The sequence below is a fragment of the Planococcus citri genome, chromosome 1 (genome assembly GCF_950023065.1).
Source record: "Planococcus citri chromosome 1, ihPlaCitr1.1, whole genome shotgun sequence".
Lineage (NCBI taxonomy): Eukaryota > Metazoa > Arthropoda > Insecta > Hemiptera > Pseudococcidae > Planococcus > Planococcus citri.
This window is the reverse complement of record NC_088677.1, coordinates 82,005,797-82,029,786: the sequence shown is the minus strand read 5'-3', so window position 1 is coordinate 82,029,786 and position 23,990 is coordinate 82,005,797. Positions and strand designations below refer to the sequence as shown.

The 23,990-nt window shown below is 35.0% G+C and overlaps 3 protein-coding genes across 10 annotated transcripts in view; 1 reads left to right on the top strand and 2 right to left on the bottom strand.

Annotated features, from left to right (window-relative positions):
- wge (winged eye) overlaps positions 1 to 13,194 on the bottom strand; it is a 45,710-nt gene extending 32,516 nt beyond the window's left edge. Inside the window, exons 1-7 of one of the 4 annotated variants that reach the window (XM_065353108.1) lie at positions 12,785 to 13,194; positions 10,611 to 10,814; positions 6,354 to 6,792; positions 6,030 to 6,269; positions 5,649 to 5,945; positions 5,452 to 5,565; positions 175 to 489 (exon numbers count right to left, since the gene is read on the bottom strand). In XM_065353108.1, the coding sequence (XP_065209180.1) occupies positions 175 to 489; positions 5,452 to 5,565; positions 5,649 to 5,945; positions 6,030 to 6,269; positions 6,354 to 6,663 (1,276 nt within the window). In that variant the 5' untranslated portion in view covers positions 6,664 to 6,792; positions 10,611 to 10,814; positions 12,785 to 13,194. The remainder of the gene's footprint in view (positions 1 to 174; positions 490 to 5,451; positions 5,566 to 5,648; positions 5,946 to 6,029; positions 6,270 to 6,353; positions 6,793 to 10,610; positions 10,815 to 12,784) is intronic. The other 3 variants (XM_065353118.1, XM_065353125.1, XM_065353133.1) reach the window with 3 other exon arrangements.
- Positions 13,195 to 13,361: 167 nt separating this feature from the next.
- LOC135837799 (uncharacterized) lies at positions 13,362 to 15,058 on the top strand. The gene is made up of 4 exons (XM_065353192.1): positions 13,362 to 13,522; positions 13,615 to 13,770; positions 13,846 to 14,155; positions 14,231 to 15,058. Exons 3-4 carry the CDS (start codon positions 13,850 to 13,852, stop codon positions 14,654 to 14,656), a joined length of 732 nt encoding a protein of 243 aa, XP_065209264.1. The 5' UTR covers positions 13,362 to 13,522; positions 13,615 to 13,770; positions 13,846 to 13,849; the 3' UTR covers positions 14,657 to 15,058.
- A 3,801-nt stretch (positions 15,059 to 18,859) lies between these two features.
- Positions 18,860 to 23,990, bottom strand: part of LOC135837675 (uncharacterized) — a 132,348-nt gene continuing 127,217 nt past the window's right edge. For all 5 annotated transcript variants that reach the window (XM_065353051.1, XM_065353035.1, XM_065353059.1 and 2 more), the window contains exons 3-4: positions 20,672 to 20,818; positions 18,860 to 20,572 (exon numbers count right to left, since the gene is read on the bottom strand). In XM_065353051.1, coding sequence (XP_065209123.1) covers positions 19,568 to 20,572; positions 20,672 to 20,818 — 1,152 coding nt within the window. In that variant the 3' untranslated portion in view covers positions 18,860 to 19,567. The remainder of the gene's footprint in view (positions 20,573 to 20,671; positions 20,819 to 23,990) is intronic.

Below are 23,990 nucleotides of genomic sequence, written 5' to 3'. Positions count from 1 at the left end.
AAAACATATTTTTCTCTATACGAATAAATTCATCGAATCATCCATCACTCAAAAACTGCACCATAATTCATAATCACTCTCATAGAAAACAACCGAAACGACCCAACTAACGAACGACGAAAAAGATCACATAAATCCAGCCCCAGACTGCGTTTTTCAATCGAACCAATTTACCTGTGGTTAAAAGTCCATTATCCAATTTGACAACGGCTGCCGCGGCCGAAGGTATACTGGCCGGCTTTTGCTTAATTATACCGGTAGGCAGAGCCGAGGTGGCGGTGACTAGATGATCCAAAACGATCGAATACGATGGCGAAGGTGATTGTTGCTGTTGCGAGATAAAAAAAGACTGCTGCGTTTGCTGTTGCTGATGATGATGATGATTGGTCGACGAGCAAGCGGCAGCTGACGCGGTTCCAGCAGATTGCTGAATACCACCACTTGGCACTAGAAACAAGTTACGTTGTTGTTGTTGACGAATCGTAGAATCTGGACGAGCACGCGCAAACGGTACCAAAAATCAAAATTCCGAGTTTAGAAAAAAATAAAAAAATTCAAAAATTTCTCAATTTCAATATCCAGCGTTTTGCCACCATCACCGCAAAATTTTACATACGAATATCGATACAGGATTAACCTTAACCATCACCATGCTCGCGATTAAACTTGCACTACTAATAAGGTCTACTGTAAAATTTACTCCATATCATATCACCATCACCTCGCCGCAGCCATTCTATATGATACACGTAACATCGAGTTACCATCATCTATTCTATACAGTATCAACGATTTTTTTTTAGTTATCGTTAAAGCATTTATCGTTGTGTTGTATTAGTCAGAATTTACTCGAAGTCGAACAGATGAATCACATCAATACGTACATGAGTAGAAGCGATAAGATTGTATTATGTTATATATGTATTAACGGGGATCGTTATTTTTATCTTCTTTATCTTTCTTTTTTTTTTTTTTACATAATACGTACGAATACGAAAATATTACGGCGTGCTATTCACAAAGGGAGATTGTTGTAGGAAGAAAGGATAATACAAGGATGAGGTGTGAAAGCAAGGAAATGGGAAATTTTTCATATAACTAGTCACGTCACCCTACGATTGACGTTAACGTTGAAGTTGTTGAAGGTCCTTGGGTAAGGTACATACATATATTTCAATTGATAAAATACGTATCAATGTGGTGGAATAGACAACACCAGTACTGAACTGTGCGGGTAAGAGAGGGAAACACTATGAGTATTTCGATTCAAATCATCGAATCAATTTCACAAACAATCGAACGATTTGTTGGTGACGGAGAAACAACGCTGTGAGTACAGTGGATCAATTTCCAATTTTTTTAGTTCCCTATACCTCAGCAGGAGGAGGAGTTTTTAGGATAAAAAAAATGGAAGTACATACATACTTTTCAATCACATTTTTGTGATATTAGGATCATTGAACAAACTGAGAGGGGGAGGCGAGGATTCTACGAGAAAATTAAATCGAGTTCAAAAAATGTTCCAGACTAAATTTCCAAACCGAAGAGTCCAGTAGTTGCTTAAAAAAGTAATAATTCGTCAATTCAAAGAAAGGAAGGGGAAAATGACTCTTTTTGAAGCGCATACTGCCAGGGCCGTCGAAATCGAATCCGGATCCGAGGTAAATACAATTTGGCCCCATTTCTTGGAACGAAACCATATTCTATGTTTTTTGAGAGAGGGAGGGGGAGGAGTTCGACTGAAAATTTACTGACTGATTTATCTAAGGGGAAAATGTCAATTTCGCTTTTTATATGACTTATGAAAATGTTCATTTTCTGTTTTGGATTTTTGAGGGCTCAAATGTGATTTTTTAAATCTTAAAACGAGAATCAAATTGTGCTGAGCGAAGCAAGGACGGAAGTTTTTGAAAATTTGATTTCAAGAGACCTAACAACGATGTTTTTTTTTTAAATGTTGATTTAGAAAAAAGAGGGCAGGCCAAAGTGAAGCGAGGGCGAAAACTTTTGAAAATTTGTATTTTGAGAGAACTAAAAACGACGTTTTTTCATGCAAGGAGTTGTATTTTTTGGCTTTTAAAATTATTGTAGAATTTAGAAGATTTTTTTTAGGGTGTTAATTTGGAAACAGAGAAGTGAACATGCTTAAGTGAGGGCGAAAGCTATTGAAAATTTGTACATATTTCGATAGGCATAAAAACGATTTTGTTAAACGTGAAGTTTATTTTTTCACATCAAAAGTTCAAAAGCTGAATGATTTTTTTTTTAATTTCAATTTTGAAAAAGTTTTCAAAAATTTATATTTTGAGAAGTAAAAAAAAAACAGGGTTTCTTTCATCTCGGGCCCTTCTTTGGCCGGCCCCTCAAGAAAGCACGCGCTTGACGTAAATTGCCCTCTTTCCCCCCTCCTCTCAACGGTCCCACAGGTCCACCTATAGCAAATCACAAGATTTCGAATTTAATTCATTTCTATCTCAGTTTTTGCTCATATCTTCGCAAAAAGAGCTCTTCACAGAAATGTTTCTCATTGGATTTGAAATTTTCATCAATAGATTCACATTTTGAGAAATTTTACATTTTTTTTTTCAATTTTATAAAAAAACTACTACATATTATAAAAGCTGCTTTGGTGCTATAAAGACGGTAAATTTTTTCAATTAAAAAAAAAAGTTGAAACTTTTTGAAAATCGAAAACAACGAAAAACTGAGGAAATTAGGAGAAGGTGAAATGTGGAGCAGAATTCGGGTCAACAACCCACTCTCCTTGCATGAACAGGGCTCGCACTTAATTCCCCCCCCCCCCCCAGTAACTCTTTAGTAACCAAAAAGGCTCGAAAAAGTAACCAAAAAAAGTTACAAAACGCGAGCAAAATATTTTAATGCAGAAAAAAATCACTAAAAAAAAAGAACATTACAAATTGAAATGCTTTGATTTTTCCAACTATTTTAAAACTTTTTGAAAAAAAAAAGTACGAGATTTGTCTACAATTTTTAGCAACAATGTGAGAATTTTTGCAGCTTCTCGTTAAAAAAAATAAAAATGTAAAAAGCGAGACTTTGACAATTTTTGAAAAAAATATCTTTTTTTAGCAATTTCTAGCAAGATAGTGAGACCTTTAAAAAATATCTGAAAAAAGTGAGACTTTTTGGATTTTTTTTTAAACGACTATTTTTAGTCATTTTGTTAAAAAGCAAGAATTTTTAACTTTTGACAGAAAGCAAAACTTTTGACAATTATTGGCAAGAAGGTGATACTTTTTGGCAATTTCTGGCAAAAAAGCAAGACTTTTAGATTTTGGATAATTTTAGGAAAAAAGATGAAATTGTTTCAATAATTTTGCCAAGATCTCAGAACGTTATATCAAAGAGGAAAAATTTGACAATTTCACCATGAAGGAGTCATTTTTGATTTTTGGGAATAATTGACAAAAAAAACAACGAGAGGAGACTTTTCAATTACTTAAAAGTTGTGGTTTTGAGAATTTTTGGCAAAAGAATTCTGGACATTTTTGGAGGAAAAAAAAATGAGGAAAAAGTATCCTCTCTAAGAAAAATTCCAATTCATGGAGGAAGTCTGCAGATTTTTTCAAGTGTTCAAAGTCTTGCTGAAAAATAACGAAAAAGCGAGAATTTTAGACAAATTTTGGCAAAAAGCAGGATTTTGGTAATTATTGGTACGAGAAATTATATTTTTTTGAAGTCTTTGTCGTTTTTTTGAGAAATTTTGGTTGAAAAGTTTGAAATTTCTTGACTAAAAAAGGATAATATTATGAGAAATCTATAGGAAAAAAAATTCAGAATTTTCGGCAGTTTTTGCAAAAGGGGCTACTTATACCAAGAAATGAGACTGTCTGGCAATTTTGACAAAATGTAAGATTTTTTGGTATTTTTGGCAGAAAATGTGAATTGACAATTTTAGCAAAAGGCACAGCTTTCTATGGAAAAAAAATTGATTTTTAAAAATTTGCAAAAAAATTTGAATTAGTTACTCGAAAAGTAACCGAGTACGAACCCTGCATAAATCATCAAAATTTCAAGATATTTGTGTATTTTTGAAAAAATCTCAAAATAAACCAAGAGTTTTCCCCTTCCTTTATCTTGAATGAAGAATTTCGCTGCGACTTTTCAATTATACATTTTTGAATTAGACGAATATTTTAATACTTTCAAAAATTTTGGTGCATAAAATCTCCCTTTCAAATCATTTTCATGAGAATTGAGAACCACACTAATTTTCAAATCTTAGAACGAAATATTTGTAATTTCAATTTTTTCATTTTTTCAGCCAACATGAACCGATTTAACAAAAATCATTGAAAGTGATGAAACTCTGAAAAAAATTAAATGAGTAACCTAAAAATAGGTACCCCTTCCGACCAAATTTTAGGAGCCTAAAATTGAAATTTGGACATCTCTTATTGAAAAAAATTCAAATCTCATCCAACTGAAGTAGAAAACTGTGATTTGGTTTAATTGACCGTTAATATTCTCCATTTTCGACCACCTGAATCGATTAGTTTCAATTTCATGCGAAAGATTCGTGAAATTTTCATAATTTCAAGGCAGGTATGAATACGAAAAAAGTATACAAATATGTAGAACTAATATGAAATTCATTCTCCTTCTATCCCCCATCCAAATGTAACCGCCAGGCCGAATTCGTTAAATTATTCGACGGTTTATTAGTTTCATTTTATAAATTGTAACCAACACTAATTTGGAAACCCCTGATCGCTTTTTCAGAAGGCCTGTAAATGTGGACTGAAATTCATGATCAAACAATTATTCACTAAAAATATGTGATGTAGTTGAATTCAGAGTTGCTGTACATCATTTAATTATAAGCTGACTTTGTAAATGCAGCACAGCTGCCTATTGCAACCATAAACTTTTGATTTGATTTGATTTGATTAAAAATTTTAGAAAAAATATAACTTCTTCAATTTTAGGTGCTTAAGTACGTACTTTTTTAATTTTTGGCGAATTTTTGAAAATTTTGAAAATTGAGAAAATTATTTTACGAGCGATTCTTAATCATTTTTTCACGACGTACAAATTTTTTGAGCAACGAGTACCGACGTGAATAATTCTTTCAATTCAACCCCCCTCCCCCCCCCCCCCCGAATCAACAAACACTAATTTCGGGCCATTCTGAAGCCTCCAGTTGTTTTAAATTTTCTCCAGAAATTTCAAATTACTCTGCAAGGGTCAAAATGTGAACCATCAGATCGACAAATCACCAAAACTGCTCTCCTCGTCCACGATGATTTCCATGACTGATTTTCTTTACACGCCCATAACCATTTTAATCATTCACTCATCACCAATTAAAATATATCAGACTCGATAATTTATAAACTGTACAATTTTCATAACAATACAAGCAGCAAACCCATTCCATGTTTATGAATCATCGCATGCTTAGCTTACGCAATAGTGCTCTAAACTTACCAATTTGACCAGTCGGTATCAAGATGATCTGACCAGAAACTGAATCTCGAGCGATTTGGAACCCTCCGCAAGTAGACGGCATCCCAGTAGCAATTTGAGATTCCATTGCAGCACCTATAAAACGAAAATAATCCCAGTATAAGATCATTTCAAAAGTTCCACTTGAGCACACCATAGACCATGGTCCTGACGCCTACCGGTATAAGAATGCCACTGGGATACAGCTGCGTGCTGATGGGGCATGGCCAACGACGAATGGGCAGCAGTGAGCGTCTGCGCTGATTGCTGCGTCTGGGTGGGAATCGATATGGGTAACGGAGTAGCCGACGGCTGCTGCGTCTGGGTCTGCTGCGGCTGCGCTATCGACATTGGTAACGTTGCCGTGCCAGAAATACCGCCGGTCTGGGTGGACCAAAATGGTTGCAGATTGGTCACAGTTGGAGCCAGTTCGTTGGCGTGTTTAGGAGGGCAATTGATAGATTCGGCGATGACTCCTGAAACAAACAAAAAAGTACACCGGTGAATACAACTCGAACGTCTCGAACACTAGGTTCAAAACTTGTGTCAATTCTGCCAACCTAAAGGAGTAGCAGCGAATCCGCTAGAGAGGATTGTCGAATGACAAGGTATCACAGACGAATATGAGGCCGACGACGAAGGAGCTACCACCGCCGCCGAGCACGAAACGTTGCCAGTGTCTTTGAACGGCGTCGTCGTTTTATTCACCACTGTTTCGGAATTAGCCACGTATCGTTGTCTAGCTATAGCGATACCGACCGGAATTCCAGCGCTGCTCAACGTAATACTAGTACTGGCAGCTACACCAATCAACAATAAATTTCATCGACACATTAATAAACAATAAAATACCTGCAGCAGATGAGTTGAGAGTGAAACCTTACCCAAAGTATTGGCGAAAGAAGAGCCGACAGAATTTGGAACCAATCCAGCTCCAGTACTACCATTCGAGCTAATAGCCGACGTCGTGGACGTAGCTGTCGCTGACGAAGCCGCTACCACAGTTACCATATTAGATTTTACACGCAAATCGTCCTCCTGTGGTTGCGGCTGCTGCGATTGGAAAGACGTAGTAACCACACTACCGGTACTGGCCAAGTTCGAGGGCGACGACGAATCTCCGCTTTTACTGCACAAACTACTGGTTGTGATCTCAGCTACTTGACAAGGCGTACCGCTGACATCTTTTTTCATAGCAGTCGGCCTGTAAGAAGGACGTACTTTCGGGCCAACTTCAACAACCAAGGAAACAGATGATGATGCTGAAGATTGTGGGGTAGTCTGATGTTGTTACTGATGACGAACTGATACTCGTTGAAATATCTGGAAAAAACAAAATTATAGTTATGATAACTTGATTATGTAGATTGTACATAGAACTACAAACAAAATGGCGGTCATTCTGATTGCCAGGTCAGCCGAAATGGCAGATTTTGGTTTACAACAAAGGATTCGTACGAAATTTTTTGAACTGGAGAAAGCTAGATCAAAAGAGTATGCAAAAATTCATCACCAACCAAAATTTTAAGAGCTGAATTGCGTTTTACGATTTTTGGTGAATTTTTGAAAATCAAATTCATTCCAAAAATGAGGGAAAAAATCAAATTTAACCAAATTAACATAGAAAGTTTAAATTTAGGATAAGCCCTATTTCAGACTTGCCAAATCGATTGGAAACGGTTTCAAACCGTTTTGAGCAGTTCTGGAGCCTCCAGCAATTCTTAAAACTTGGGAATTTCCATAAAATTATATCTAATGAAGTTAGAAATCCGAAATTCACATCAACTGCTTGTGAGTTCAAATCATTTTCGAGCCTCCAGCGACTTTTTGGAAATTTTTGGAGCCTCCAGTGGATTTTTAAAACTAATGCAGCTGAATAACCGAAATTGATTCTGACAACTAATTTCAATACCCTAAGAAGTCGACTGCAGGTCGATTTCAAGTCATTTTGGAACCTCCAGCGACTCTTTGAAAATTACTGGAGCCTTTGCAAAAATTTCCATAAAATTTGACCACGCACAGAATTGGAAATCCGAAATTCACTCTGCACTTCAATTTTAACACGCTATGAAGTCGATTGCAGGCGAATTCTAATGATTTAGGAGCCTCCAGTGGTTTCTTGAAAATTCCTGGAGTCTCCAGCGGATTTTTGAAACTTGAAATTTTCACAAAATTTGAGATATACTCCATTTTCAACCTGTCAAATCGATTGAAAACCGTTTCAAACCGCGTTTTGAGCAGTTCTGGAGCCTCCAGAAGATTTTTGAAACAAGAAATTTCCATAAAATTGCATCAAATGAAGTTGGCAATCAAAAATTCACGCTGCATTTCAACTCGAACACGCTGTTGATCCGACTGCTGGCAAGTTTAAGTCATTTTGGAGCCTCCAGCAACTTTTTAAAAATTCCTGGAGTCACCAGCGGATGTTTGAAACTTGAAATGTGCATTAAATTTTACCGAACAGAATCCGAAATCCGAAATTTACTCCGCACTTCAATTTCAACACGCTATAAAGTCGACTGCAGGTAGGTACTAGTGATTTTGGAGCCTCCAGTGACTTTTTGAAAATTCCTGGAGTCTCCAGTTGATTTTTAAAACTTGGAATTTGCACGAAATTCGGGATATACTCTATTTTTGACCTGCCAAATCGATTGGAAACGGTTTCAAACCGTTTTGAGCAGTTCTGGAGCCTCCAGCAGATTTTTGAAACAAGAAATTTCCATAAAATTGCATTAAATGAACTTGGTAATCCGAAATTCACGCTGCATTTCAAATTAAACACGCCATACAGTCGACTGCTGGTGAGTTTCAAGTCATTTTGGAGCCTCCAGCGACTGTTTGAAAATTCCTGGAGTCTCCAGCAGATTTTTGAAACATGAAATTTTCGCACAATTTCATCAAATGGAATATTAGAAAGCCAACATTTACTCTGTAAATTAATTTCAATACGATAAAACCGGTTCAAATGATCTTGAGCACGCATGCTCGAGATCGGAGCTTGTTGATGACCTTCATGGCCGATGAGGTACCCGATATTTTTTTCAAAATCGATTTATGTGAGTTCGATCAACATATTTTTGTTCATCGATTTCATACTTCATTTTTAAAAATTTTTCAGATCCAAAACTTGGGCTACAAAATTGAGAAAAAAATGTTGAAGTTATGTTAAGTAATCAAAGGCACTAAATGAACCATTTCACCCCCCCCCCCTTATCTTCAAGAATGTTGAAACCTAAAAATGCTAATCAATTGAAGGCATGTTTTCAGAAGTGCTGAACACTTTTTTCGATTTCACTCTGCTGAATGCTTGAATGCTCCCAGTTGGTGTTCCCAAGTTCCCAATGAGAACTTGAGGGCAGGAAAAGAAAATATTGAGAAAATAAGGTCATATTTCAGGTTCAGTGCACTCAAAAACGTACCATTCCATTTATCGAACAGTTCTGTCAATTTTTAGAGCATAAACTCGAATGGTGGGGGGGGGGCCTTAGGGGAAGTGCCAGAGTCAAGAGGATTTTCTCTTTTCCCTCCTCTCTATGATGAGAGGGGACAAAACCACGATATGATCTTTTCAGTCATTTATTCAGGAGCTTCTATTCAATTTTTTCAAAAAAATAAAAATAAATATGTAGATATAAAATAACATTAGCAACCGGAAAAGTTTAAAGAGTAACAAAAAAAGTTACAAGACGTGAATTATGAGCCAACCATTTTGATGTCGAAAAAAAATCACAAAATTGCGATTAAAAATGTGAAAAAAATTAAGTATGCCGGGAAAGTGAGACTATTTTGCTACTTTTTGATATTAATGAAAAACTTTTGGTGATTTTTGACAAACAAAGTGAGAATTTTTGGCAAATTTTGGCAAAAAGTGAAAGTTTTTAGCAATTATTAACACAAAAATGAGACATTTTCGCAATTTTTGGTAAAAAAACGAGTTTTTCAACAACTTGGTAAAGAAGCACGAATTTTTGTCAATTTTTGGCAAAACATAAGATTTCTTGAAAATTTGCAGAAAAAAGTGATACATTTCTGCAGATTTTGTCAATTAAAGTGAGATTTTTTGTACTTTATTGGTAAAAAAAAACATTTTTTAAAAATATTGGCCTAAAGCGAGACTTTGACAAATTTTTATCAAAAAAAGGCAAAGTTTTTAGTAATTTTTGCCAACAAACCGAGACTTTCGGGATTTTTTTTTCTAAGCGGAACATTTGAAATGTTTTGCAAACAAGCAACGATTTTTTTAGGCAAGAAACAACAATTTTCAACAAATTTTACAAAAGTCGAGCACTTTTTTATTTTCTCTATTTTTACAGTGTGAGTTAGTTATCAAGTGACACTGAGGAGGAGGGAGGGGAGGGGGAGAGGGGTTGATGCTGATACGAATTTTTTGATTTTTGATGAATTTTAGAAAATCAAATTACGACTAAGAAAAGGTCAAAATTTCATAAAATTGGCTTGAAAATCTGTTATTTGATAAGAACAGATACTTATTTATTTTTCATCTTCTAATCGATTGAAAATGGCTTCGAATTGTTTTGAGCAATTCTGAAGGCTCCAGCAGATTTTTGAAAGTGGGAATTTCCACAAAATTTCACATCCAATGAAGTTGGAAAGCTAAAATTCCTATCATTCTCCAATTTTAGCACACTGAGTCGATTGGAAGTGGTTTCCAGCAGTTCTGGAGCCTCCAGCCATATTTTAAAATTTTTATAATTTCAAAAAGTGTCATAAAAATTGTTCAGTGGGTGAAATTTTATGGAAATTTCAATTTCCAAAAATCTGCTGGAGGCTCCAGAATTGCTCAAAACGGTTCGAAACCATTAAGAATCGATCCGGAGGGTCAAAAATAGCTTATATCTCAAATTTCAGCTTTCTCGGTCAATTTGGTAAAATTTTGATTTTTTTCTGATTTTTGGCCTAAAGATTTTCAAAAATTTACTAAAAATTAAGAAAATGAACTTTGGCATCTGCTCAAATGTTTTCCATTAGTTAGGATACCTTCCTCACCAAAAAAATCAACAGACCTCCAATTCCTTAAAAAATCAGAATCTTTCCACTACCAAATCTAATCAAACACCAATTCCCACAGAAAAATTTCCTATCTTCAATCACACACTAAATATAAATCACAATAATCTCACCAGATCTTGCTACAGACTCCTTCCGAGCCCAGTTCGACACACCTCTATCGACAGCTACACGAACTGGAATACTGCAGTGGGGTTGTGCACGTCGTTGATCGACAACCGGAGCGAACAACGCACCAGTATCTGCCTCATTTGCTCTTGCAAAGGTTCTAGCTTCGTATACAATATCACTGTGTCCAGCACCAGAACCATTAGTACCTGTTCAAACACACAAAAAAACAACCACCATTTACTACATTCCACTAAAAAAATAAAAAATAAATAAATCGAGAAAAACCCCCCAAACATCAAAAAAAAATCTGTTCATTGAAACAATCAACCACTTTACGAAGACTCAACAGTCAACACAGCGAAAAGAAAAAAATCCAAGACCAAAAATAAAACTTCGGGATCGTAATAAAAAAAAAAAAATCGCCTCTGTAAAATGTCACGAAAAAAAATATTATCTACACACACATTGAACGCCAGCGAGCGCCACTTTTGACTACTTGAGAAGATAAACGAAACCCATTTAATAAAAGGATACCTTATCAAAGAGACTGACAACGAGGCAATAAATTTAAATTTCACGCAGCTCTGCTCTCTCCATTTCCCTTTCTTTCGAGTATCGTTCACCGGCAGCAAGCACAAGCACCGCACACACACATACGCTAATATCCAGGTAAAAAGAACGATAAAGGTTATCTATTATTTTCCTCCTTCATCGTCGTCGTCATCGTTAAACGTCCCTCTATTGCTCTTTATTTTTACCAATAAAAACACACACACATCAGCAGGTGAGAAATTCAAAGACCTCTTCCCATTATCAGTTTATCCTTTTTTTTCTTTCTCCTCGCACCTTTTTAGTTTTTGTTCTTTTCAAAGGATGAGGAAAAAAATAAACAAACGAACGAGTAAATTTAATTACCATACGTTGAACCTACGAGTAAATTCAGCGACAGGGTTAGCCCATTATTTGTCCAAGTTGGTCTAATTTCAGATGCGTTCAAATACAAGGTGGGCGGATCCTTCGTAAAAACTTTATTAGATTATGTCTTTACTTTGCTTCCGACTTCAAAATAGAATTTGTTGTATTTCTACAGTCGCAAATTACTTGTAATTCAGGTACTCGAAGCTGAAATTCAGAAAGTAGGATTTTGAGAGAAAAAAATCAAGAGTTGAAAGGTACAAAATTGAAAAAAAATTGCTCAAGTTGCATTTTTTTTTGAACTAATGAGTAATGAATTTGTTTTTCTCACCGTCATGAAGCTGAAGCTGTTCTAAAAAATATTTTTTCCAACGAATTCAAAATTAAAAGTAATCTGGCCAATTTTCAAACTTTTTTTCCAAAAAAAAAAAAAAAAAATTGGTAGCCACAAGAAACTGAACAGAATGATTTAATTTGCAACGAAACTAATTCTTTTCTTTCACTAATTATTTTCCCCACAATTCAACACCATCGAGATGAACAAAATACCTTTACAATAAAATCTTGCTGATGAACAGAAAAACGAACCACATTCTCAGACACAGAAATTGCTGACAATGAATTTTCAAACGTTTATTTCCATCTGCACTTCGAAGGCACATCCGTCCTGGAATTTTTATTGTTACAGTCATTATAATACGAGATAAATGACCAGTGAAGAAAAGTATCAACACTTCTTAGAAGCTATATAATTAATCAATAGAATCAATAACACAGGACATAGAAACTGGTTCTCGACTGGATTTCGTGTTAATCGATTCATTTGCATTTCTCATCACAAAATGCTGATATTGCAAGTATACTACAATGTAGCTGGTTTCGATTACATCGTGGATTTTTTTTCGATACTCGGATTATCAATAATATTGCGGAATTACGTCGTGTTATCGAATACTCGAGATTAGAATTTTCCAACACCCTTGTCATTTGTCATTTATAAATTCTCGACTAGATAAGGAATGAAACACGAAGAACACAATTCGCCCACATTCGGTGACTCGAAACACCTTCGTAATAATAAATTAACCCTCGACTCGATCCAATTACTCGACAAACCATTTTCATCGAACCGATTCGTCAAATTAATCACATAAATACGATTTTCCAGCACAAAAATAATTCAACTTAAGCTAAATACAGATACACACACATAGATATAAAAATGCATAAAAATAATTCCAACTCGAAACCGAACACTTACCCAAAACACGTTAGCATCTCGTTCGAATCTAATCTCGGTGCAAATTAGCTGGAAAATCGGTTAAAATTCGATGAAAAAAATTCACCATTCGAAAATTATTCATATTTACCGAAAAATTTTATTCCAGCCGATGGTAACGAATCGGTCAACTTCACAATGCAAATCTATCCTAGACCAAAGGGCTAAAAAAGTGGTTTGCGATCGTCCGACGATTTCGATTGTTGTAACCGTAAATGGCGACCGAATTTCGCGAAACTTGGCGAGTAGTTTAATTAACCGATAATGAGTGTAAATGTAACAAATTACATGGCATTAAATTAAAATAAATTCAACAATTTATAGAATAACGAGTAACATAAAATTCAACAAAATGTAGACGCGAAACCATGATAGCGATTGCAATACAAATAAACACGGCCCGCAGTGTTGCCATTTTACTTACCACCCGCTGTGTTTTTGGCTTTGCGAGGTGACGATTTCAGGCAGCGTTGTTTGGATTTTTACGATTGCGGCGTTGCCGATCTGTATGTTTTTGTTTGTGGAATTGGGTTTTTTCGATTTTTCAGGCTTTTTCTGTGGTTTTATCTCATCTGTTTAGGAAATTCTGAAAAAAAAAACCAGAAAATTGAGCAATTTTCTTCCGAAATTTGTATTCTAACGTTTGAAAATTCAGTTCGAGTGTGTTTAGGGTATCGCTGTTCGACTGGAGGATCCTTCTATCATTGAATTATCAAGCTGGTAAGTTAATTTCCCTTATTTTTTCGCAATTTCTGCGATCCATTTTGATGTAAACATTAGACCAAGTTATCAATTCAACGATTCATTTTCAGAGAATTTCATCTTTTTGGACCGATTTGGGACCTCAAAGCAGCGTTAACAGGCCACCATCGATGCATATTTTTATTCTCCAGTCGTCTATCTATTCACAGATGTGAAAATTTCTACGATTCCGACTCCTGAAAAGTAGGAATCAAACGACAAAATTCGTAAGTACCCAATTCCATCCTCCCTTTCAACACTCATCTCCTTACAATCTCACTATTTCGATCTCTACCTTACAGCAAAATGGTCTGGCAAGTACAAGACACCGTAAAACTAATAAATTTATATCGCACTGTACCCGAACTATGGAACCCAGACCACGCAGACTATAAGAACAAAACAGCCAGACGAGCAGCTCTGACCAAACTAGCCGAAGGATTAGACCTATCGACGACCGAAATCGAGAAAAAACTACGCGGTTTACGAACCCAATTCGCTCGAGAACACTTACGAGAATCATCGGGCCAGAAATCAGTCTGGTTCGGTTACCAATCTCTGTTGTTTTTAGCCAAAGGTCGAAAATGTATCTTTATGGATGATTCTCAAACTGTAAGTACCTCAAATCTGCATCCTCACGTTAACCATCTTCGTTCCATATTAACCTTTCCATCGATATTGTTTCAGGAATCTTGGGAATACGACAATATCGACGCTGAAATCGTAGAATTCGTTACTCCCGAAGAAAACGACGTAGGGAGTACGGTTTCATCGAATGAGGATAAAGTACGAATCGTAAATCCCGAATATTTCAACTCAGCTGGCTCGAAAAGATCGGCTGATGTTGGCCAGATCGAAAGTTACAAAAAATACAAACGATCTGCGTCGTCGAGTTTCGAACAGACGTCTGAACTTAGCGACGAATACGCGTCGTTCGCTAATTGCGTCGTGCATAAGTTACGAAATATCAAAAGCGCTCGATCCAGATCTATCGCCCAGTATTATATTAATTCTATTCTGTTTCAAGCTGAAATGACCAATTACGACGAAGAATACGAGTTGGAGCTTCCTAAAGATTTCCATCTGTTTCGTAAAGCTCGAAATACAGAATAAAACGTATTTTCGCCTTACGTATTTTATTCTGTAGTTTTTTCGAGTTACGAATCGAAATTCTAACTTGACTGCTTCGAAGAAGCAAAAATATACGTTGACTTACTTGAAATTTAACGTAAAGAACTGAAAATGATCGTCGAGTCGAAATACCATAATTTTACATTTCTTCGGTACTGAATTCTCGTTAAGCTTCGGTCACGTGGATTATTGAACTGAAATCAAAGCAACAAAACTATTATGCTACGGTTTCGTCGATGTATAAGGTGAAAATCTCCATAATACCGCATCCTCTTCATCGAAACAAATCAACTGGCAAGATAAAAATGATCGTAGAATAGTTGAATTGAAATTTTGTACGTTATTTTGTAATTAATAAAATGTAATAGAGTGAATTGTACAAAATTTTGAATAATATTTCATTTTCTTAGAACGAATCGTAGTACCGAGTACTTACATCCATTGGTTCTTAAAATTTTCGAAAATATTCCAACATTGAATGATCCTACAAAAAAATTACGAATACATTATTCAGGAACAAAATAATAACCTAATTGAGCCGAATGCACACCAAATAAATAGTCCGGCATATGACAATAGGAGTAATTGCACCCCCCCCCCCGCCGATCCACCGGGACAACTTTTTTCTTAAAGAGGATATCCTAAGGAACATTTTAAAGCACACTTGCCAGAAAAAAAGTTGGCCTTACTTACAAAATGGCGGCCATTTTGATTGACAGGTCAGCCGAAATCGCAGATTTTGCGTTTTAACATAGGACTTGCTCGAACTTTTTCAAACTTTACAAAGGTAGATAGAAAGATCATGGAAAACTTTACAACCTGTCAAAATTTCAAGTGCTAAAGTGCGTTTTTCGATTTTTGGTGAATTTTTGAAAATTGAATTTAGGTCAAAAATGAGGGAAAAAACCAAAATTTACCAAATTGACTAAGAAAGCTGAAATTTGGGATATACCCTATTTTCGACATGCCAAATCGATTGGAAACGGTTTCAACCCGTTTTGAGCAGTTCTGGAGCCTCCAGAAGATTTTTGAAACTCGAAATTCCCACAAAATTCCATCAAATTGGAGTTGTAAAGCTAAAATTTACTCTGAAAACTAATTTCAATACGCTACGAAGTACTGCAGGTGAATTTCGAGTCGTTTTGGAGCCTCCAGTGACTTTTTGAAAATTCCTGAAGCCTCCAGCAGATTTTTGAAACTTTAAATTTTCACAAAATTTCATCAAAGAAGATGGAAAGCTGAAATTTACTCTACACTCTAATTCTAACACCCTCTGAAAACGACTGCAGGTGGATTTCAATGAAGTCATTTTAGAGCCACCAACAACTTTTTTGAAAATTACTGGAGCCTCCAGTAGATTTTTGAAACTTGAAATTTCCCCAAAATTTTATAAAACCAAGATGGAGAGTCGAAATTCTTTCTGCAAACTAATTTCAATACGCTACGAAGTTGACTGCTGGTGAATTTCAAGTCGTTTTGGAGCCCCCAGCAACTTTTTGAAAGGTTGTATGACGTTTTTTTGGAAAATTGAAATTTCCTAAAAGTAGCTGGAAGCTTCAAAACCACTTGAAACCACCATGTAGTCTGCGAAGTAAATTTCAGCTTGCCAACTCCATTTGATAAATTAATGTTGGGGAAATTTCAAGTTTCAAAAATCTACTGGAGGCTCCAGTAATTTTCAAAAAAATCGCTGGAAGCCCTAATATGACTTGAACCCATTGGAGTGTAGAGTAAATTTCAGCTTTCCATCTCCATTTGATGAAATTTTGTGAAAATTTAAAGTTTCAAAAATCTGCTGGAGGCTTCAGGAATTTTCAAAAAGTCGATGGAGGATCTAAAACGACTTGAAATTCACCAGCAGTACTTCGTAGCGTATTCAAATCAGTTTTTAGAATAAATTTTAGCTTTACAACTCCAATTTGATAGAATTCTGTGGGAATTTCGAGTTTCAAAAATCTGCTGGAGGCTCCAGAACTGCTCAAAACGGGGTTAAACCGTTTCCAATCGATTTGGCATGTCGAAAATTTTAATTTTTACAAAGGTAGATAGAAAGATCATGCAAAAATTTATCGTTTTTCGATTTTTAGTGAATTTTTGAAAATCGAATTTAGTCCAAAAATGAGGGAAAAATCAAAATTTTACCAAATTGACCAAGAAAGCTGAAATTTGGGATATATTCTATTTTCGACATGCCAAATCGATTGGAAACGGTTTCAACCCGTTTTGCGCAGTTCTGGAGCCTCCAGCAGATTTTTGAAACTCGAAATTCCCACAAAATTCCATCAAATTGGAGTTGTAAAGCTAAAATTAACTCTAAAAACTAATTTCAATACGCTACGAAGTACTGCAGTTGAATTTCAAGACGTTTTGGAGCCTCCAGTGACTTTTTGAAAATTCCTGAAACTTCCAGCAGATTTTTGAAACTTTAAATTTTTACAAAATTTCATCAAATGGAGATGGAAAGCTGATTTTTAACACCCTCTGAAGACGACTTCACGTGGGTTCAAGGAATTTTAGGGCCTTCAGAGACTTTTTTTGAAAATTACTGGAGCTTCCAGCAGATTTTTGAAACTTTAAATTTTCACAAAATATCATCAAATGGAGATGGAAAGCTGAAATTTACTCTACACTCCATTTTTAACACCCTCTGAAGACGACTTCACGTGGGTTCAAGGAATTTTAGGGCCTTCAGAGACTTTTTTTGAAAATTACTGGAGCTTCCAGCAGATTTTTGAAACTTTAAATTTTCACAAAATATCATCAAATGGAGATGGAAAGCTGAAATTTACTCTACACTCCATTTTTAACACCCTCTGAAGACGACTTCAGGTGGGTTCAAGTAATTTTAGAGCCTTCAGAGACTTTTTTTGAAAATTACTGAAGCCTACAGCAGATTTTTGAAACTTTAAATTTTCACAAAATTTCATCAAATGGAGATGGAAAGCTAAAATTTACTCTACACTGCATTTTTTACACCCTATGAAGACGACTTCAGGTGGGTTCAAGTAATTTTAGGGCCTCCAGCGATTTTTTTGAAAATTACTGGAGCCTCCAGTAGATTTTTGAAACTTGAAATTTCCCCAACATTAATTTATCAAATGGAGTTGGTAAGCTGAAATTTACTTCGCAGACTACATGGTGGTTTCAAGTGGTTTTGAAGCTTCCAGCTACTTTTAGGAAATTTCAAATTTCCAAAAAAACGTCATTCAACCTTTCAAAAAGTTGCTGGGGGCTCCAAAACGACTTGAAATTCACCAGCAGTCAACTTCGTAGCGTATTGAAATTAGTTTGCAGAAAGAATTTCGACTCTTCATCTTGGTTTTATAAAATTTTGGGGAAATTTCAAGTTTCAAAAATCTACTGAAGGCTCCAGTAATTTTCAAAAAAGTCGTTGGAGGCTCAAAAATGACTTGAAATCCACCAGAAGTCGTTTTCAGAGTGTGTTAAAATTTGAGTGTAGAGTAAACTTCAGTTTTCCATCTTCATTTGATGAAATTTTGTGAAAATTTAAAGTTTCAAAAATCTGCTGGAGGCTTTAGAAATTTTCAAAAAGTCGCTGGAGGATCCAAAATGACTTGAAATTCACCCGCAGTACTTCGTAGCGTATTGAAATCTGTTTTTAGAATAAATTTCAGCTTTACAACTCCAATTTGATGGAATTTTGTGGGAATTTCAAGTTTCAAAAATCTGCTGGAGGCTCCAGAACTGCTCAAAACGGGTTGAAACCGTTTCCAATCGATTTGGCATGTCTAAAATAGGGTATATCCCAAATTTCAGCTTTCTTGGTCAATTTGGTAAAATTTTGATTTTTTTCCTCATTTTTGGCCTAAATTCGATTTTCAAAAATTCACTAAAAATCGAAAAACGCACTTCATCACTTGAAATTTTGACAAATGATAAATTTTTGCATGATCTATCTATCTACCTTTGTAAAGTTTGAAAAAGTTCGTGCCAGTCCTATGTTAAAACGCAAAATCTGTGATTTTGGTTGACCTGTCAATCAAAATGGCCGCCATTTTGTAAGTAAGGCCAACTTTTTTTTTGGAAAGTTTGCTTTAAAATGTTCCTTAGGATATCCTCTTTAAGAAAAAAGTTTTCCCGGTGGATCGGCGGGGGGGGGGGTGCAATTACTCCTATTCTCATATGCTGGACTAAAAATAAAGTTTGAAAATGTTGAAAATAAAATGAAACACAAAAATGAAAACTCTATTTTTTTGTATAAGAGTTTGCTACAATTTTACATAAGTTACATAGAATTTAGTTTGGTAATAATACAAATATAAAATACGAATGCACAAATTAATATTTGGTAAGTTCATTTAAATTAAAATGGTATTTGGTAAGTAAGTATCTATTCGACTGATGATACTGTAAAACAATTAGAAACTTCAATCACTAAACTACAACAAATGATAAATTCAGTAGGTAATCTAAACTAAAATAATAACGAAAGCAAGATTTAGAATAAATTATTACCGAAGGTAACATCAACAAGATATCTGTACATTAATATGTATATTTAACAACGTTGCAAAAACATAAACAATATAAAATAGTTTCGTAAATTCTCCATATCTGAAGCATTTTAAAAAGAGGAGTAAAGATCCACTTTATAAGAATGGAAAATACGAGTATCTATCGTTAGTACACATTATTCGTACGGTTTAGAGATAGGAATAAAAAATAAAAACAATTGGTCGTTTAATATAGAATATTCCAAGTTAATAATATAGTTACATGCATTGGTATTTGGTAATTAGGTACAATATGGAATAAGATAAGTCCATCGTACATTTTAATAGAACCCCAAAGTAACCAAAGTAACCCTTCGTTGATTTCATTTCATCATTACCGAAACAAAATAATGAAAAAATAGGTAACTACAGAGTTCAATTAATGTTTCTGCAAAGTACCAACACTCAATACCAACTCTTGATTAGAACTATCTAGTAAATGTTCCTCCGCTGACCTGGTCGGTTTATCAGCGATACTTTGAACCACACCTTCATCCTTTTTACCATCTTGAGGAGCAAATTTCAGCTCATCTTGTAAATCGAATTCGTCGTAAGATATCATCAAACGACTATCAGCGAAATCAACCGAATCTCTAAAAGTCAACGTCGACTTCAACCTATTCAGTTGTTCTTCGGTAATAAAACTCTGAGAAGGACCAGCATTCTGTCCTCCACTGGCAGCATTTCCGGCAGGTTCTTCGTTCAATTTCTCATTCAAGTACTCGACACTGCTATCCAAACTGGGCAAATTCTCGAAACTATTCGAAGACTGTTGAAAATCAATCAGATCTTCTTCGTGTAAAGGCGACAGTTCCCTCAACGTAGACAACGTATCGCTGGCAGCGTCATCGATTATAAAATCAGGCACATCGTTATTACCGATTCGTCTTTCGTGAGGTCTAGCCGCAATCGAGACCCTTTTCTTGTTCTCTTTCAGCAAAGAGGCTTGTTGCTGCTGGGTTTGTTCGAATAAAAGGAAGTTCTGCGACCGGAACGGTAAATGTTTATAGTACTCTAGGTGAGCTTTATCGCTGGCTAGGTAAGCTTGCCTGTTCAATTGGGCAGCATCCGATAATAAAGAAGTCACCGTTTTGTTTTTATGCCGGTGTTTGAAACGTTTTCGCATGCATTTTGTCGGACAGAAACAGAACAGGATTCGTAAAAAACAACAAAACGTACCGCATCCTATCATCGTAGGTCCGATCATTCGAAGTTGAACGGTTTTGAAGCCTTTTTCGCCCGTACCGACGAATGCGATTACTAATCCTAAGGCTACGGCGCATAGTCCGACGTACAAGAGCATATTGGCAGCAGCGTCGTATTGACGATGTAGACCGCCTCGTAGATCTTCTGAACTGGCCATACCCAATGAGTTTTCGTGGATCTGGAATATAATTCAGAAGTAGATTAGGAAATTGAAGAAATTGCCACAAGGTAGGTAGGTAGGTAGGTAATTGAAAAAAGTGATTGGTAATTTACTTACTTTGTTTCTTTTCGCCCATTTTCGATGAGCATCCGAAATTCTCAGTTTGCCTTGCGAATGTTGAGAGAGTAGAGGAGGAACTATTTCGCTGCCCGGAGACAATGCACCTCGTTTTTCTCGATCGAACCATACTACCGAAGATTTCCCCTGCGAACAACAGATTGGCCGATTGAAGAAACAGCAGAATTAATCGATTAATTGTCAAGTAGGTACATAATTGGTTTCTCAGACATTTCTCCCTATACTCAAACATTAACAGTAGAAACAGGGAAAAAATTGCAGCGTCAAATTGGGTCGTTCCATTGAAAAAAAAAAAAAAAAAAAAAAAAAAATTGGAAGCCACTCAACAATTGAAAAAACTAGTCAGTCTCCACTTCTCCAGCACTTCTATGGGCGAAAGGAGGAAAAGAACAATCCATTCAAGCTTTCAAAAGTAGAAACTTCAACTTTTCAATTCAAATTTTAAAATAGCGCTTCGAGTGCGAGTTATTTATTATTCAAAACAACGTAAAAATTATCATCGACGTAAGACGTAACTTTTTATGGCAGATTGGAAATTCGAGCAATTTTCAAAACGGAAACTTTCAATGAAATAAGTATCTCCTCCCCCTAATTTGAGGGAAAATTCTAAAAAATTTGTCGAAATCATGCAATGTAGGTACCTATCAAACATGTTTTTGTAAATGCTGAACACGAAGAGAATTGGCCTTAATATTTCATCGTCTAATCCCCTCCATGCCTTCGGGTCCTCTTTTATTGGGTCCAAAATCTGGAAATATTGAAAATTAATCAGTAAAAATCACACAATTTTACGAAAAAATGTCCAACAAACAGGACATTATTCAAAAGCAAGACGTTTAGTAGGAAATTCATTGAGATTTTTACATTATTTTTCACGTCAAAATTTTTTTATTTTCCAATAAAGAACAAGAAAAAAATTTTAAAAATCTAAACTCCACAAAGAAAAAAAGAATAAACACTGAAACTGATTGAAGAAAATCGAAAAAAAATCAACATTTTTGCAATTTTGACAAAAAAAACACAAGATTTTGGCAGGATCTTTTTTTGAATGTTTCAATTTTGCAGGATAGGGGGTTGAGGAGGATTAAAATCAAGGGCAATATACAACTAAAGAATTTTATATCTTTAAAAATACATAACAAAAAAAAAAATGAAACAAACATGCAAATTTCTGTAAGAAATTGAATGAAAAAAAGAGGAAAAGAACTGAGGTAGGTATTGAAAATTTATGAAAAGTTGACCAGCTCTTTATTTTAAATTCAGGCAAAAAACAGAGTTTCTAGTACCTAACTTTGACAAAAATCTGTTTTTCAAAAAAGTTTTGCAGTTCAAGGAAAAAATAATTTCTTGCAAAATAAAAAAACAGAATTTTTGGGAAATAGTGTTAGAAAAAAAACAGTAAGTAAGTAAGTAAGTAAGTAAGTAAGTAGGTACTTTTGAAGAAATTTTTTTAGAAAGAGCAAAAAAATGTGGATTTATGATAATTTGACCAAGACAGTTTTTTTTGTAATTTTGAAGGGAAAAAAAGAAATTTCTCGGATCGAAAAAAAGTAGGTATGTATATTCAAAATTTCGAGCTGAAATCAGAATATCTGGAAATACATTGAAAAAAACAGTCCTTTCATTGGAAGTTTGATAAAAGTTGATTTAGCCAAAAACTATAGTTCTATTGTTGGAGGTTTTAGCAAAAAAGAATTTTATGCAGGTATTTGCAAAATTCAGCTGGTCCTAAAAAACAAAAAACAAAAAAAGTTGAAAAAATAAAAAACATTAGAAAACTTTGATCAAACAAATTTTTTAATTATTTAGGAAAAAAATAGTTTTTTTTTCTGAAATTTCAAGAAAAATAAAGGAAATTTTTCAAATAGTCAAAAAACAAGACTTGAGAAATTTTGGAGAAAAAATTGTCATTTTTAAACAAACTGAGCCAACAACAAAATTAACGCAAAAAGCAAGACTTTTGGAAGAATTTTGGCAAAAAATTAACTTTGTTTTTTAAATTTAGCAAAAAACAAGTATCTCTGAAAAATTTCATGTAAAAATGCAAGACATCCAACGATTTTTTCAAAAACAAGTCTCTTTATAATTTTCGCAAAACAAAAAAATTTTTTGAGCAGGAAAAATTAGGTCTTTTTTGCAAAATTTTCACAAAAAAAAAACAAAATTTTTCGACTTTGAAAAAAAAATAGGACTTTTGGGCTATTTTGGCAAAACTGATTCTTTTTTCAAAATTTTGGGAAAAAGGACATTTTCTTGAATGTTTTATTTAAAAAATAAACTTTTCGCCAAAAAATGTAAAATCTAGTAAAAAAAACACTCACGCATTTAGCGTGAGAAGACCGACTTTTCTCTACATAATAATATTTTACGAGCAAGTTGATTCGCTTTTTTTGAAACACTTGTACAGCAATTGATCTGTTTACAATCGAATAGAATCATTTACGAACGATTGGCGATTGAGCAAATTGATTAATTTCTAGGTGAATCATTCGCGAACGAATCTATTCGTACAAGTGACTCGTTCGTGAACGAATCGATTCATTTTCTCAATTTTTGATAAATCATTTGCGAACGAATTGATTTGTATGAGTGACTCGTTCGCGATCGAATCGATTCATTTACTCAATTTTGATGAATCATTCGCGAACGAATCGATTCGTATAGGTGACTCGTTCGTGAACGAATTGATTCATTTTCTCAATTTTTGATGAATCATTTGCGAACGAATTGATTTGTATGAGTGACTCGTTCGCGATCGAATCGATTCATTTACTCAATTTTGATGAATCATTCGTGAACGAATCGATTCGTATAGGTCATAGGTGACTCGTTCGTGAACGAATTGAATCATTTTCTCAATATTGATGAATCATTCGCGAACGAATCGATTCGTACGAATGACTCGTTCGCGAACGAATCGATTCGTATAAGTGACTCGTCCGTGAATGAATTGATTCATTTTCTCAATTTTTGATGAATCATTTGCGAACGAATTGATTTGTATGAGTGACTCGTTCGCGAACGAATCGATTCGTTTACTCAATTTTTGATGAATCATTTGCGAACGAATTGATTTGTATGAGTGACTCGTTCGCGAACGAATCGATTCGTTTACTCAATTTTGATGAATCATTCGCGAACGAATCGATTCGTACAAGTGACTCGTTCGCGAACGAATCGATTCGTACAAGTGACTCGTTCGTGAACGAATTGATTCATTTTCTCAATTTTTGATGAATCATTCGCGAACGAATTGATTTGTATGAGTGACTCGTTCGCGAACGAATCGATTCGTTTA

Coding starts and splice junctions, on each gene's coding strand:
- LOC135837799 (XM_065353192.1), top strand. CDS start 13,850: ATGGTCTGGCAAGTACAAGACACCGTAAAACTAATAAATTTATATCGC. Junction 14,156..14,230: donor TTATGGATGATTCTCAAACT/GTAAGTACCTCA, acceptor ATATTGTTTCAG/GAATCTTGGGAATACGACAA.